The sequence below is a fragment of the Chlorocebus sabaeus genome, chromosome 21, assembly GCF_047675955.1.
Source record: "Chlorocebus sabaeus isolate Y175 chromosome 21, mChlSab1.0.hap1, whole genome shotgun sequence".
NCBI classification, from domain to species: Eukaryota; Metazoa; Chordata; class Mammalia; order Primates; family Cercopithecidae; genus Chlorocebus; species Chlorocebus sabaeus.
Window position 1 is genome coordinate 89745995 of NC_132924.1, and position 16655 is coordinate 89762649.

The 16655-nt window shown below is 34.7% G+C and overlaps 1 protein-coding gene across 1 annotated transcript in view; it reads left to right on the plus strand.

Annotated features, from left to right (window-relative positions):
- The window catches only part of CAPZA2 (capping actin protein of muscle Z-line subunit alpha 2), a 55516-nt gene that overhangs the window by 25447 nt on the left and 13414 nt on the right, over nucleotides 1-16655 (plus strand). Inside the window, exons 3-5 of the mRNA XM_007982680.3 lie at nucleotides 4180-4231; nucleotides 9989-10052; nucleotides 15670-15876. Of these exons, the coding sequence (XP_007980871.1) occupies nucleotides 4180-4231; nucleotides 9989-10052; nucleotides 15670-15876 (323 nt within the window). The remainder of the gene's footprint in view (nucleotides 1-4179; nucleotides 4232-9988; nucleotides 10053-15669; nucleotides 15877-16655) is intronic.

The following is a 16655-nucleotide window of genomic DNA, read 5'->3' on the forward strand; positions in this document are numbered from 1 at the left end:
TGACTAGAATATATCCTCATTCTGGGAAAGGAGAGTCTTTTTGGTAAATTGTTTTATTTAAGTAAAACTATAAGCACATATAGTAGATATTTCTTCACTAGAACTCTTAAATAGTTTAAAAAGACAACAAGCCAGGTGCAGTGACTCACTCCTATAATACCAGCACTTTGGGAAGACAAGGCAGGCAGATCACTTGAGACCAGGAGTTTGAGACCAGCGTGGGCAGTATAATGAAACCTTGTCTCTACCAAAAAAAAGAAAAAAATTAGCCAGGTGTGGTGGCATGCACCTGTAGTCCCAGCTACTTGAGAGGCTGAGTTGAGAGGATCACTTGGGCCCAGGAGGTTGCAGAGAGCCAAGATCACACCCGTTGTACTCCAGCCTGGGCAACAAAATGAGACCCTATCTCAAAAAAAAAAAAAAAAAAAAAAAGACAACAGATGTTTCCTCATGACCATATATTTTTTGGAATTGTGAGAAGAATTTTCGTATTTCTTTTAAAGAAAATCCTATGAGATCAGTATGAACAGCCAAAAGAAAAAGGGAAAAAACATTTTCCTACTGCATAGAGCCTGACAGCACATGTAAAAACAATTTGTTATTTACATTATGTCTTGTAAATCACTTCACAGTAGGCCTTACCTTAAACTTCACTGGCAGACATTTTTATAATTATTCACCCGTAGATCTGAAATTTAAACTGCTGTAAAGTCTCCTGGTTGCTATAGACTGTAACAGTAGCTGCTCTTCAGCAGTAAGAACAACATGCTTGAAAGAAAAATGGCCTGTAGTGATCTCTTTATAAAACTTCTTATGTTGTTAGAAGAATACATTACTTTCAAGTACTATCTATAAATGTGTTGTTGTTTCTTCTTCATATATATTTGAACTTTACCGTGTCTTAGAAGTGAATTTACACAGAGCTCTTCAGTTTCAGTTTTTTAAACATTCTACATAGTAAACTAGTTAAATGTTTTTTAAGAAGTTTAATCATTTTTTTTTCTTAGTATAAGATACAGGACTGGGCACTGTGGCTCACTTCTGTAATCCCAACACTTTGGGAGGCTGAGGCAGGAGGATTGCTTGAGGCCAGGTGTTTGCGACCAGCCTGGGCAACATAGTGAGACCCCCATCTCTACAAAAAAAAAAAAAAGATATAATGGAATCTCACCTCAGGAAACATTAGTTTTGAAAGTCAGAAAGTGAGGCAAAAGTTGTATAAAGTTAAAATTATCCTAGAAGTCCCTGAGGTCATCCACAAACTGCAATATACATGATTTAGTGCTTACAATTACATATGGCAGTTCTTACGCATTTTAAAATTTAACCACTGAGCTGTGCTTAGAAGGCAGAATGGAAAATTGATGTTGTAAAAAAAATCTGGAAATTAAAATCTGCTGTTTAGTATAACTACAAAATCTTATGTAGTGAACTGGGGAGTTGGAGAGAATTCAGAAGTACTTTCACTTCCTGTAAGATTTAACTTCTTTTTTAATATTCAACCTCTGTAACCTACATATACATTAATATATTTGATGATTGGGGGATTAAAGAAGATAGTCTTTTCCTCCTTAGGGTCAAAAAGTGGCATGTGACTTAAATTGATAATGGTGAGACTGCACTAAAGTCAGTAGCCTCCAAACTCTACAATTCACAGAGCCAAAGAATAAATAGAATTTTAAGAGAAGTTTTCTACATACTTTTCTTACCTTGAGTTAAATACCCTGCTTATTTAATCAGGAAAGTCCTAAAAGAATGTATTCATCCTAGAAATTGCTTTCCTAAGTCTATTTGAAATTGACATTGAATTAATATATTCTCTGTTGAGTTGTAGTAAATTTGGGCATTCAATATGAGCCTATTAAATAGGCCTGGGTAGAGAGTAAGCTATGGAATAGAAGTGGGGATATAGGATTTATCTAATAAATTTTAACCGAAAGAATATTTAAGAGTTAGATAAAAGGGATAAAAGAGCGGGCACAGTGGCTCACGCCTATAATGCCAGCACTTTGGAAGACCAATCCCGGTGGATCGCCTGAAGTCAGGAGTTCAAAACCAGCCTGGCCAACATGGTGAAACCCTGTCTCTACTTTAAAAAAAAAAAAAAATTAGCCAGGTGTGAGTGGTACATGCCTGTAATCCTAGCTACTCAGAAGGCTGAGACAGGAGAATTGCTCAAACCCAGGAGGTGGATGTTGCATTGAGCTGAGATCGCGCCACTGCACTCCAGCCTGGGTGACAGAGTGAGACTCCATCTAAAAAAAAAAAAAAAAAAAAAAAAAAGAGTTAGAAAAGAATTAAATTATTTGAAGGGAAATATCATATAAATGTGATTATTTTCTATTTTAATTGAAAACCACAGTGTCAGAATGATTCCAAGAACAGCCACAAAATTTTAGAATTACAAAGTTAATAAAACCTTAACAGTTAGATGGTTCCCAAATGCTGCTTCCTAAGCTAACTCTGTTAGAATCACTAAAACATGGATCTCTGGTCTTCATTCTCAAACACATAGTCATAGATCTGGACTAGGGCTCTGAAATCTATATTCCTTAAGTCTCCTGTCCTCTACCTTGTGGTTTATGTGTTGCCTGGCTTGGAGCCACAGCCTGATTTCTTCTTTAAGAGAAATATTTTATTCAAATTATCCTCTTTATTTCTTCTACTCTTCTTATGATAAAAGCATGAATTTATTATTTTTTTCCAAAGTAGAGCTAACTGATCAAATAAATCTTATTTTTCAATCATTTACCCGTTTGGAACTGGAATAGGCATACTGTCCATGCAGTATCGCTGTTCATTGTGTTTAAACTATTGAAAATAAAATAATCATATTTATCAAATAGAACTTCCCACTTTGTGGGATAAAAATAACAGTAATTATAAATTTCTCATTTTTTAAAATAGTTTTTTAGGCAGAAGCATCCATTGTTTAAAATCAGTTCATTTCAAAATTTAAATAGTAGTATTTCAGTGGTTAGCAAAGGATATTGTTTTTTAAATAAGGACCTGTTGCTGAAAAGAGGTGAGGTATGTGAATAGGCAGTGGGTTTTTTTCTTTTGAAGTGGCTTTATTGTAAAAATGATTCATAGTCATTCTAAACTTGCCAAAGTACAAAAAAGAATCTAAACATCACACAAAATTCTACCTTCTAGTTCCCCATTGTTCAAATGAATTACTTCAAACATCTCTCAACTAACACGTATATTTAACAATACATAAATATGATAATATACATACTAAATTTTTCTCTTCCTGCCTATTATATCACAAATGTATTTCTTTGTTGGTAAATATAAGTGTACATTATTTTTCATGGCTGCCTAGTTTCACACTCTATGTAAGAACTATAATCTTTTTACATTTAACCAGTTTTTTAATGGAAAATATTTAGGTTGTTTGTGTTATTTTCATCTAGGGAAAAATTAGGATATATTGTATTATTTACTTTATAATTGCAACTAAGTGAAATAGCCAGGTGCTTGGGAAAAATAATGACAGAAAATACACTAAGACTAGAAAAGAATTTGGTTTTTTGGTGAGAGCCGTATGTGACTTTTTTTCTTTTATGTTTTACAAAGTTCTTGGATGTTTTTCAATAAAAATATTATTTTTGAAGTCACCTTCAAAAATAAGAATAATCCTAAATCTTTTCTGCAGACTTTAACATACCATATTTCCAGGGTAGCTTATTTCCCCTTTAGTTCCTTGGAGATATATTACGTACAGCAGGGGTGTCCAATCTTCTGGACACATTGGAAGATGAAGAATTGTCTTGGGCTACACATGAAATGCACTAACACTAACAATAGCTGATGAGCTTTAAAAAAAAATCCCACGATGTTTTAGAGTTTACGAATTTGTGTTGGATCGCATTCATAGCTGTCTTAGGCCATGGATTGGACACGCTTGGATTGTAGTCTGCCTGCATTGACTATTAAGGGTGTAAAGGAATATGTATTTGTATTTCATTCCCCTTCATATTTACTAACCAAAACCTCTTTTTTTTTTTTTTAATACTATGGTGTGTGTTTGGTTATTTTGGTCATGGGTGATATTTTGATCTTGCTTGTGTTTGGAGTGGGAGGTGTTAATACATCACCAAAATAATCTGCATTCATTACATTCTTGAAACATATAAAAATAATAATGTAGATAACACAATAATTGTTTTGCAGATGTTCGGTTACTGCTTAATAATGACAATCTTCTCAGGGAAGGAGCAGCCCAGTAAGTATTATTTATTATACTAACCTAACTAAAATGACATGGGAAAATGAGAGATGTTTTTAAAGTGTATGGGGTATTTTTGTGTTTTTGTTTTGTTTTGTTTTGAGATGGAGTCTCACTCCGTCGCCCATGCTGAAGTTCAGTGGTGTGGTCTTGGCTTACTGCAACCTCTGCCTCCTGGGTTCAAGCAATTCTCCTGCCTCAGCCTCCCAAGTAGCTGGGACTACAGGCGCGCACCACCACACTTGCCTGATTTTTGTATTTTTAGTAGAGATGGGGTTTTATCATATTGGCCAGGCTGATATCGAATTCCTGACCTTGTGATCCACCCGCCTCGGCCTCCCAAAGGTCTGGGATGACAGGCTCAGTAAGCCACCACACCCGGCCTTAAAGTGTTTTTAAAGCACTAATCTCTGACATAGATATTCGCACATCAAGTTCAAATGTGTATGATTTTATATATATCTACTAGGCAGGCTAGGAGAAAGATATTTTTCATCACAGAAGGACTTAGAGGTACAACTATGACATGAGATTATTCACTGTGTGTCTAGCGTGACTTATACCCTCAGTTAATACTATATTTTGACATTTGCAAACTTGGAAAAAATTATTTTGAAATTGTGGTTGCTACCATTTTTATGTAGATTTTGCATTTTATTTTATGTTTGACCCTAATAGCTTTTGAGAGCTTTTAAAGTTGGGAGTTTATTTACTCATAAATGCCTAACATAGTACCTGACACATACATGCACACTGTATTTTTGAGTGATTTAAGGAAGTAGGCAATTCTAAATCTTAATACATCATCTTTGAACCGGTGACCCCAGACATGACTTTTCACAGCTATCCTGCAATTTCAGAGAAATAATTGGTTTTCTGCCTACTTCTCCTCCCAAAATAAAGTCTAGAGACTTATTTTAGGCCTACTGATTCTACTACTCATTTGAAAATGACGAAATAGTGCATTCTTTCTTACAAAGAAAGTTTAGTATCCATCCAGTCAGCTACTTTTCATCCTAGTATAATAACCAGTATGTAAAATCCTGACTAATGGCTGGGTACGGTGGCTCACGCCTGTAATCCCAGCACTTTGGGAGGCCAAGGCAGGCGGATCACGAGGTCAAGAGATTGAGACCACCCTGACCAACATGGTGAAATCCTGTCTCTACTAAAAATACAAAAGTTAGCTGGGCATGGTGGCACATGCCTGTAGTCCCAGCTACTCGGGAGGCTAAGGCAGGAGAATCACTTGAACCTGGGAGGCAGAGGTTGCAATGAGCCTAGATGGTGCCACTGCAGTCCAACCTGGTGACGGAGCAAGACTCCATCTCAAAAAAAAAAAAAAAAAGAAAAAGAAAAATCTGACTGATGGTGAAAATTTCTCTCATTTTGTTGTTCGAACATTTGAAGTCTTTAAAAAATAAATAATATGGCCTTTATGAAGGTAGAGGTTCGACAGACTTGTAGGCATATCTGCATTTGCTTGTGATTAAAATTCCTGTTATTTGTAGCAGTTTTTTAATTGTGGAAAAATACATATAAAACATACTATTTTACCCATTAAGTGTACAAATCAGTGGCTTTAATACATTTACATTGTTGTGTAATCATAGCCACTATCCATTTTCAGAACTTTTTTCATCTTTTCAAGCTGATACTTGAAAACCCCTGGCAACCACCATTCAACTGTCTAGGAATTTGACAACTTAGGTACCTCTTAGGAGTGGAATCGTACGGTATTTGCCTTTTGTGACTGGCCTATTTTACTTAGCTTCATGTCTTCAAAGTTTATCCATGTTGTAGCGTGTGTCAGAATTTCCTTCCTTTTTAGGCTGAATAATATTCCATTGTATGTGTATAGCACATTTTGTTTGTCCATTTATCTGCCAATGGACACTTGAGTTGCTTCCACCCGTTAATTATATTAAAGTGCTTCATAGGAATCAGTGTAGTTTATCCTTTTGATTTTAGTTACCAATTTATGAGTAAATGACCACTTGCTCCTAAATATTTTAAAGCTTATTGAAATTTTTTATCTATTAAAGTAAGATTAATTTTCTTTATAATTGTATAAAACATGTTGACGAAAGTCTTATGGATGCAAAGGAAACATACAGCGTTTATGAACAGTACTTTCAAAGTAAGCTTTTCCTTTGTGTTCTCTATGTTAAATAAGTTGTGGGTTGTTTCATGTTGGTGCAAAAATTAGTGGATTGTTTTTAAGTCAAGAAAATGAGAAACTTGGTCAGAGTACTATTCATAAATAGCATGAAATAGTTACACATTTGACTCAAGATACGTGAAAGTACGGGACTTTTATTTGTCCAAAGAATTATTGATCTGCTAATGATTGTTAGATTTAATTTAAATAAATTGTATTTGTTGTAAGAGAAATGTGAAGATGAACTACATTTCTCTTTTATTATAAACCAAATTTCTGGAACAGCTGTGGTCCACACTTCATGTACATTGTAATAGGAAATGCACGATATTCTGATCTTTTAAGCAAATGAGCATTTGAGGACATCGGTAATTGTGATAAAATATGATGCTTATAGTATGACCCTAAGAAAAAACTCATCAAAACCTTTACTAGAAACTTCAGATTTTCTTTGCATGTGGTTGTAATGTCAGCAAATGTTTGCCTACTAGTTAAAAAAAAATATACTGAGTTTGATTGACTTCAGTAGTATGCAGTTTCTCAAAACTATCCATTTAAGTTCATGTTGTAGACGTTTCTGGGTGTCTGTGAAGTACGGAATATATACTGTAAGTCACTGATTGACTTGACTTTAGAATGCTGTTACTGTGGTTCAGTGTGCTCTCTATGAAATAATTTCTGAGCAAAAATAGTGTTACCCTGTTCTTCACCCCACTTAGTTCTGAATTACTTTTGTCCTCAAAAGATAATAATTTGTTACCTATCATTGAGAACATCCAAAACTACATAACAAAAGCTCAGAAGACATTATAAAAGCATTTAGAATGTTTTCCAGTGGCAGTTTCACTAGAGTAAGTGTATAGCTATAGACTGTCACTTGCAGTTTTTGATATTGAATTTCTTTTATACAAATACATCTTTCCCACATACATCTATGTTTCCTCCTTTCTTCCACCTTTGCCTTGTTGCTTTGTCTCCTTTTTTTTTTTCTTTGCCCCTTACCTTTTTTGTAGGGGGGGAAACATGACAATTATTCTTTAGAGTGGTTGTAATGGGACATCTTTACGAAAAGGTACCAACTCAGTATGTTTCAGAGTAAAATTAGACATACTGAAGAGTTGGTATTGTCAAGTCAAGAACACTTTGAAATACCCAGAAATAGCTTCTTATTCAACAGACATTGCCAGACTTTGCTGTGATGATGAGATAAATAAGCCTCTTAGGGATTTTCCAATGGAGAGTCAGACATGTTTAATATCAGACCAAGTGAAATGAAATACAATAGAGGCATATGAAAGGCCTTTATAACCCAAAGGAAGAAATTTTTAATTTCTATTTAAAGGTGATTTCTGAGATGTTTTAAATGAGCAGGATTTTAATAGAGAAACGATATGGCTAAACTGAGGGAAGAGCATGGAGAAAAGTATAAGATACAACTTGATGGAAAGGGTGTAAAAATCTAAATACAGTTAACAGGTGACTTAGAAATTGATTGGGCCACAGAATTCTGCAAGAGCAGTGAGAACATTGTTTTTACTGTGTCTAGTAGAGTGCTTAGCTTATAATATGAGCTCAGTAAGTATTTGCATAGTTGGAGGGGTGGATGAATGAATGATGAGTGGGTGCATAAAGTGAGTTTTAGGAACTGAAGAGACTGGAATTTATCTGGTTCAAACTACTGTTTTTATATCTATAAAGTAAGTGAGGTGGCCTGTACTGGTTAATGATAGGGTTGAAGCAAAATCTGGATAGTTTCACTCCTAGATGAGTACCTTTTCCACTGTAATGTGTAATGTCACCATTTAACTTACTTTGAGCCTTTAAGATGAAATTTTAACCTATTTCATATTATTTGTCTCCTTTTTAGATTTCCTATTCTTCCTCTATCCCCTCCTCCCAAGTTAGAGGTGGATGGCAGTTTGGGCAATAAAAGGCTTTCATTCCAGCCTGGGCCCAAATTACTGTTTAAACTTATTTAAATATGACCTTACTGGAAAATGAATCCAAAATTTTAGCTAAGTGACTTAGTTTAAAACATACTTTTGGATAAATCATTTCAGGATTAATAATGCCCTGGCTATATTGAGTTTATTCTTAGGAAAATTACAGTTTTCATGAATTAGGAAAATCAGAAGTACATAGCTTCCTTTTTCTTTCTGACCCTCGTACACTTCTGTATTCACTGTCATCTTTTTTGAGCATGCAGTATCAAGAATTTAACAGCTAATGATTTAATTCTACTTTGCTGTTTTTACATTTACTAGTCTCCTTTTAACTCATCAATAATGCTTTGTTTAACCAAGCTTTCCTTTCTAAAGGAGACTCAGGAGCTAATACCTGAAAATTCAGTGGATGCCTGGCCATCCCGAATAATCTGGAAAGTTTCCAAGAAGATTAAGTTTAGAGATAATATTTCTGAGATTGGAAATTCTCAATATCCTTTCTGTTAAGTGACAGTGATTTCCCAGATTGTAGATTTAATTTAAAAATATAATTTTTAGATAATATTTTATACTCTTGAGAATTTTTTCTACACAAATATATGGTAATGTATTATTCTTTACTCCTATGAGAGTAGGGAGAGAGTAGCTTTATTCTTGGATCTATCTCGTCCCCATTTCCTAGCTCACACTCTGCAGTTTTTAACCTTAGCAACGGCCTAACTGCTTTTTCTGGCTCTTGTTGCTCCACTGCCCAATTCGTCATATATACACTGCTGCCAAATTAATCTTCTTTAGAAGTACTTCTGTGTTCTCCTTTCTCAAAAAGCTTCTGTGACTCTGCTCTGTCTCCCAAATAAAGTAATTATTCCATCATTCAGAGCCTTTCAGTTCATTTCAGTAAATATAACTGAACACCTGCTACGTGGCAGGCATTGAGCTTGGTGCTTTCTGTGATGTTGTACCTAACTTATTTTCTCAGGCGTTGTGCTCATACGGTCCCTCTACTCTTTTCTGCTCATCCCCCCAATTTCCATAAACCAGAGCCTACCCAGTTTTTCAAGTCAGTTTTTCAGTATCACAGTTATTAAGAAATTACCCCAATTCTCTTCTCTTCTCACTGTTGCCTCAACAGAAGGCAATCTTTTTTTTTTTTTTTTCCAAAAAGCATTCTTTGCAGTGCTTCATTGGTAATTATCTTACTATGCTTTATACTTTGTGTTATAGTTATGTTTATCCATTATCTCTTATTCACCTGTAGGCCTCTTGATCAGAGAATATATCTAAGTATTCTTTGCAACTCTCACAGCACCTAGTCTGTTTCCTGGTATAGTAAATATATACTTGAATAATTGGATGCATCTCTTATCAGTAACCTTTATTTTCAGGGTCTTGAATGAAAAGCCAAGTTATATTTGCTGATTTAATTTTATTTTGCTAAACATTGAAAGCTGGACATCATTGTTCAGTTTTTAAAATAGCCATGTAGATATTTGTAGTTAGTACAAGTTCAGTAATGGAGAATTACAATTTTGTTTATTTTGCCGTGTGCAATATAGGAGAAGACTTTATTGATGGGTGAATTTTTTGACCATTGTTTTTAAAAACCGTTAAATATATAATTTTAAGTAATTGCCATTTTCTTCTTTTTAGTGCTTTTGCACAGTATAACTTGGACCAGTTTACTCCAGTAAAAATTGAAGGTTATGAAGATCAGGTATGTTTCATATAAACACAGTAGCTAGCTATTCTTTGTTTTGTTTGTAACTGTTAAGGTATCCTGCAAGAGCTGTGAAGTGGTATGCTTCAAGATAAAAAATTACTCATATTTTAATCATAACCACTTATGGGCAAATAATTGAAGTTTTACTTTCTTTTGTTGATACCAATAATACTATTAGCAGAAAGTCCCTTTTAGAAATACTCAGATGTAATTCATTTAAGATTTTACTTTCTTATTTTTTTCTGAGAAGAAAATCCTATATTAATCCAAAGTCTAGAATATATGTTAGTAGATTTATATCATAATTTGGTTGCTGTGGAATTCTACAGTTCTTCATGTGAGTAATTTAGCATGTAGTAATTTTTAAATCTCAGATTTCCAAAATACAAGTTAGATTTGCTAAGCTAGGAAAAGCCACAAAAGGTCACTAGCTTATTTTTTTTTTTTTTTGGTTTAGAGTTTCTAATAAATAGTGATTGTATGAATGCATTTCATGCTTGCATGAAGGACAGCCTATGTAAAACACTATGAAGAAGAACTAGTAGGTAGAACATAAGCGAAAGTGGTTAAGAAAGAACATAAGCCGGGCGCGGTGGCTCACGCCTGTAATCCCAGCACTTTGGGAGGCCGAGGCGGGCGGATCACAAGGTCAGGAGATCGAGACCATGGTGAAACCCCGTCTCTACTAAAAATACAAAAAATTAGCCGGGCGCAGTGGCGGGCGCCTGTAGTCCCAGCTACTCGGGAGGCTGAGGCAGGAGAATGGCGTGAACCCGGGAGGCGGAGCTTGCAGTGAGCTGAGATTGCGCCACTGCACTCCAGCCTGGGCGACAGAGTGAGACTCCGTCTCAAAAAAAAAAAAAAAAAAAAAAAAAAAAAAAAAAAAAAAAAAAAAAAAAGAAAGAACATAAGAGAAAGTTCTTAGTGGCTAATCATGTCAAAGCTTTTATTTGGCATTATTCATTCTATAATATGTAGTCATAGCTACGGGGACAAGCAAAGACTAGGCTAAAAGGTGACTTGTAACTGAAGGGAAATTTTAAACTTATTTATAGATACGTATGTGTATATACAAAGCTATATAGAGTGTCATTGTATTAATCTGCAAATTTTCTTTTATCTCTGGGAAGATTTGGAGTTTTTTTGCTTTTTCTTTACTACTATAAATAATGCTATATTAAACATCTTTGTACCTCTTATATTAACAATTATTTTTGGGCATAAATTGCTATAAGAAAATTTGCTGTGTCTTTTAAAAATGTTAGATAGCCTCCAAAATCACTTTATGAACCTAGCATAATTTTAATATTAAATATTTAAAACTAAAAAGATAAAAAAGGTAAACGGTATACTAACTTCACATGGTCTATAGATTTTAAAACTTTAAGTAAGATACTAACGAATAGGATTTAGAAATATATCCAAAGAATAATATATCAAAACTAAATAGAATTTATACAGAAAAGCAAAAATGGGTCAATATAAGACAGATTGGTCTTACATATTAATAAATCAAAAAGAAAAATCTTATGATGTATCAATAGACGGTGAAAAGGGATTTGAGAAATTCAGTAGCCATTTTCTCATTAAAAACAAAAATTCTAGTAAAATAGGGAATTGAAGAAAACCTCTTAAATATGAAAGACTTTAACCAAAGTTAATAGTTAATGTCATAAACTAAAACACTAAAAAATTTTAGTTAAAATGTGAATTAGCTAGGTATGCCTGCTTATCAGCATTATCATTTATCATAAATGGAGATGTAGCAAATAAGACAAAAACTTGAGAACTTGTAAAATTTGGAAAATAAAAGAAAACTTCTTTGTGACATGATTTATATATTTAGGAATACCAAGAGACACTAGTAATATCACTTCCAACCAAAAAAAAAAAAAAAAAAAAGCTATTAGAACTAATAAAAGAATTTGGGGAGAAGTCTGAATTTAAGGTAAGGATACAAAACTCATTAGTTGTCCTTTCTTACAGCAAGTAAGGACCTGAAACTAGAAATGGTGAGGGTCATAGTGTGGCAGGGAATTCAATTTAAAATAATGGTAAAAATTATAGGAATAAACTTCATCAAAAAAAGGCATAGGATTATGAAGAAAATAGTGACGGTCTTCTCAAGCAACAAAAGCAAAAACTAACACATGGGATCTAATTAAAGAGCTTCTGCACAGCAAAGGATACTGTCAACAGAGTAAACAGACAACCTACAGAATGGGAGACAAATTTTGCAAATTATGCCTCTGACAAAGGTTTAAATCCAGCATCTATAAAGAACTTAAATTTAAAAGATAAAAACAACCCCATTAAAAAGTGGGCAAAGGATATGAACAGACACTTTTCCAAAGCAGACATACTTGAGGCCAAACAAGCGTATGAAAAAAAAAAAGATCACCATCATTGATAATTAGAAAAATGCAAGTCAGAACCACAATGAGATACCATTTCAAACCAGTCAGAATGGCTGTTATTAGAAAGTCAAAAAATAACAGATGCTGGTGAGCTTACAAAGCAAAAGGAATGCGTATATACTGTTGGTGGGAGTGTATATTCAACTATTGTGGAAGACAGTGTGGCGATTCCTCAGAGACCTAAAAACGGAGTTACCGTTTGACCCAGCAATCCCATTACTGGTTATATACCCAAAGGATTATAAATCATTCTGTTATAAAGAAACATGCTCGCATATATTCATTGCAGCACTATTCACAATAGCGAAGACATGGAATCAATCTAAATATCAGTGATGATAGACTAGGTGAAGAAAATGTGGCATATATACACCATAGACTACTGTGCAGCCATGAAAAAGAACAAACTTTATGTCCTTTGCAAGAACATGGATGGAGCTGATGGCCATTATTATTCTTAGCAGACTAACACAGTATCTTAGCAGAAAATCAAATATCACATGTTCTCACTTATTAGTGGGAGATAATGATGAGAACACATGACACATAGAGGGGAGCAAAACACTGGGGCCTATCAGAGGGTGGAGGGTGGGAGGAGGGAGAGGATCAGGAAAAATAACTAATGGGTACTAGGCTTTATACCTGGGTGATGAAATAATCTGTGCAACACACACATGACCCAAGTTTACCTATGTAATAAACCTACACATGTACCCCTGAACTTTAAAAAAGAAAATGTGATAGTCTTGAAACACATAAAACAGGATCTGACCAATGGAAAGGTGCTCTAAATTCCATTCTTAGATAAAAAATTAAATTATTTTAAAAGTAATATATGAATTTGATGAAATTTGAATTAGAATCCTGATCAGTTTTTTTTTAATTGGTCAATATTTTCGTAAAGTTTATGTGGAAAAAAAAGCACATGCTTGAAATAACCAAGAAATACACACATATATATATGTGTGTGTGTGTGTATATATGTGAAAAAACCATTAAGCACAGTGAGGGAGAATTGCCTTACCAGATAGTACAGATTGTTTTACAGCCAATGTTATGTCAATGTGGTGGTGTATAGAGTAGACAAAAAATCAGTGGAGCAGCATAAGAGAACCAGAATTTAGTCTCAGAATATACGAAAAATTTTATACAGATATTGGCATAACTGGTTTCTATCAAGAAGAAAATTAAGTTGGACCTCTGTCACATGCAGTATACAGAAATAGATTTCAGGTGGTTTAAAAATGTGAAAAATGACTAAAATTTTAGAAGAAAATCTGAGTCTACATGTGCAATAGAGGGCTAGGGAGACCATCTTAAATAATACTGGATACCCAGGAAGTATAAAAGATGGACATTTTACTATATATTAATGTTTTTAACTGTAGAATGAAATCTTATCTTAAAGAACTCTTATAAATTGATAAGAAAAAGACCCCAGATAAAAATATTTTAATATATTTGCTCACAGAAAAGCAAATGACCCACAAATGTGAAAAGCCATACTTAGTTCTATCAGTAGTCGGTGGAATTAAAATGATATATTTTCTACCCATCAGACTAAAAAAACAGCCATAATGCCTATCATTGGTGGTAATGTGGATGGAAACATGCTGTCATATATGTATAGAAATTTGGATTGTCACAGGAGTATATATTAAAAATTACAATACCTGCTGTCCCTACCACCACTGCTTGGGAATTTATTCAATAGAAATAAAAGTATCCAATGGAAATAGAAACACCCATATATTAAAATATATGTACAGCAGTACTCATTTCACCTTTTTTGTTGTTGTTGAGTCAGGGTCCTGCTCTGTCACCCAGGCTGGAGTGCAGTGACACAATCACAGCTCGTTGCAGCCTCAATTTCCTGGGCTGAGTAGCTGGGACTATGGGCGCATGCCACCACGACTGAGTAATTTAAAAAATTTTTTGTAGAGATAAGGTCTTACTATGTTGCCTGGGCTGGTCTCAACCTCCTGAGCTGAAGCCATCTTGCCCCCTCAGCCTCCCAAAGCACTAGGATTACGTACGGGCATGAGCTACCATGCCCAGTCTTTATTTCACCGTTTTTAATGTGTTCCTCCTTTCCCCTAAAAAGGAAACAGCCCAGAAATAAAGAGATGGCACATCAGTAGTGGATTGGCAGACTAAATTATGTTATAATCACATCATGGGACATTATGCAGCCATTTAAAAGAATGGTGAGAAATACATCAGCTGACTTTGAGGGATTTCCATAGGATGTTTATGTTGAAAGAAGCCAGATGCAGAGAAGAGTGTGTGTTTGTGTTTGTGTTTTCATCACATTCTTATAAAATAATGACCAATTGCTTCTTGGCCTTTTGGCTAAGATCAAGTGCAGTAAAATAATGACCAAAAAATTCTGTGTGTGTGCAAATATAGACATGTGTATATCTTTATCTGTAAGATTTTATGACTATGAAAAAAATTTAGAAAGGTGTGTCCTGTGTTGTTAGCATGATATACATCAGAGGGATGGATAAGTCCCGAGATAGCTAAGGAGTCAAAAGACTGGAAGAATTGCAAGGGAAGGAAAAGGGGAAATTTTTTAAATAAAGCACAGAATATCAGATAATACATTATGCATTGTGGATGTATAATTTAAATTTATGTAAATGAATTATGTTTTTAAATATTTGGAAGTCAATTAAAATCAGTCGTCAATGTGGTTTTTAAGAAGCAAGAAGCAGATACTTCAGAGTAGGTAAGACTGTGGGCCCAGAGGCAAGGTGGGGGATACACCGAAGAGGATTTGCACCAGACCAAAACCATTCAGGTAACCAACCTGATTGGAGGTTCTCACAAGTTCTGTAGTTTTGAGGAACTAGAGTTTGATATCAGACACTGTAACCTGTTAGAGTTCTCAAAGCAGAAAACCCACCAAACCCACTTGAACAGTGTTTTTAGAGGTTGCATTTTTTTCCACCAGTAGTTGGAAGTTATATTGGGAGGAAATCTGATCTGCACTGGATCAGAGTAACCTCATTGTCTGGATAGTCAACTCGTTTGAAGTATTAATAGTCATACCATATGATTAAAATATATGCCTGGAATAGAACTGTTTTATAGTTTTAAGGAAGAAGCTTCAATGAGTGTAATTATGATGTATTAGTACTGAAATGCTGTTTTTTTCTTTTTTTTCCTCTAAATTCATTCCATCATCAAAGGTATTGATAACAGAACATGGCGACTTGGGAAATGGAAAGTTTTTGGATCCAAAGAACAGAATCTGTTTTAAATTTGATCACTTAAGAAAGGAGGCAACTGATCCAAGACCCTGTGAAGTAGAAAATGCAGTTGAATCGTGGAGAACTTCAGTAGAAACTGCTCTGAGAGCTTATGTAAAAGAACATTACCCGAATGGAGTCTGCACTGTAAGTCATCAGTAGCAGCTTTGTGTTTGTGTGTTGTGTAAGTGAGAGTCTTTAGTGTCTCCTAAAATTTACAGTAACTTAGAGAATTGACATTGTATAATTTGTCATTTTTTTCCTTAAATATTTCTAAGAATGTTTACTATTTTTTCAAGAAATTCTGGATAATAAATAGATACATTAGGATGGCTTAAAATAGAGAAATGGCTGTATCTTGATTTAAATCCATGTAGAAATTCTAATACGTTGATTAAGGGAGCATGATATGGTGAGATTCTGTAATCTTATGTTCATGACTCATCTCAGTTTAGATCAAATTTATTAAGTTACAGAAATCTGAGAACAAATAAAATTACTTGGAAGTAAAATTATGTGTTTATGTATTTTATAGTTACATTTCTTGTGTTTTTTTGTGTGGTTCTTTCATAGGTTCAGCCTGTTTTTATATTTTCAAGAAATACATGGCTGGGCACAGTGGCTCACGCCTGTAATCCCAGCACTTTGGGAGAGGCCAAGGCAGGTGGATCACCTGAGGTCAGGAGTTCGAGACCAGCCTGGCCAACATGGTGAAACTGTCTCTACTTTAAAAAAATACAATTAGCTGGGCTTGGTGGCACGTGCCTGTAGTCCCAGCTACTCGGGAGGCTGAGGCAGGAGAATTGCTTGAACCCAGGAGGCAGAGGTTGCAGTGAGCCGAGATCGTGCCACTCCACTCCAGCCCGGGCGACAGAGTGAGATCTGTCTCAAAAAAAAAAAAAGAAAGAAAAAGAAATACAAAATAT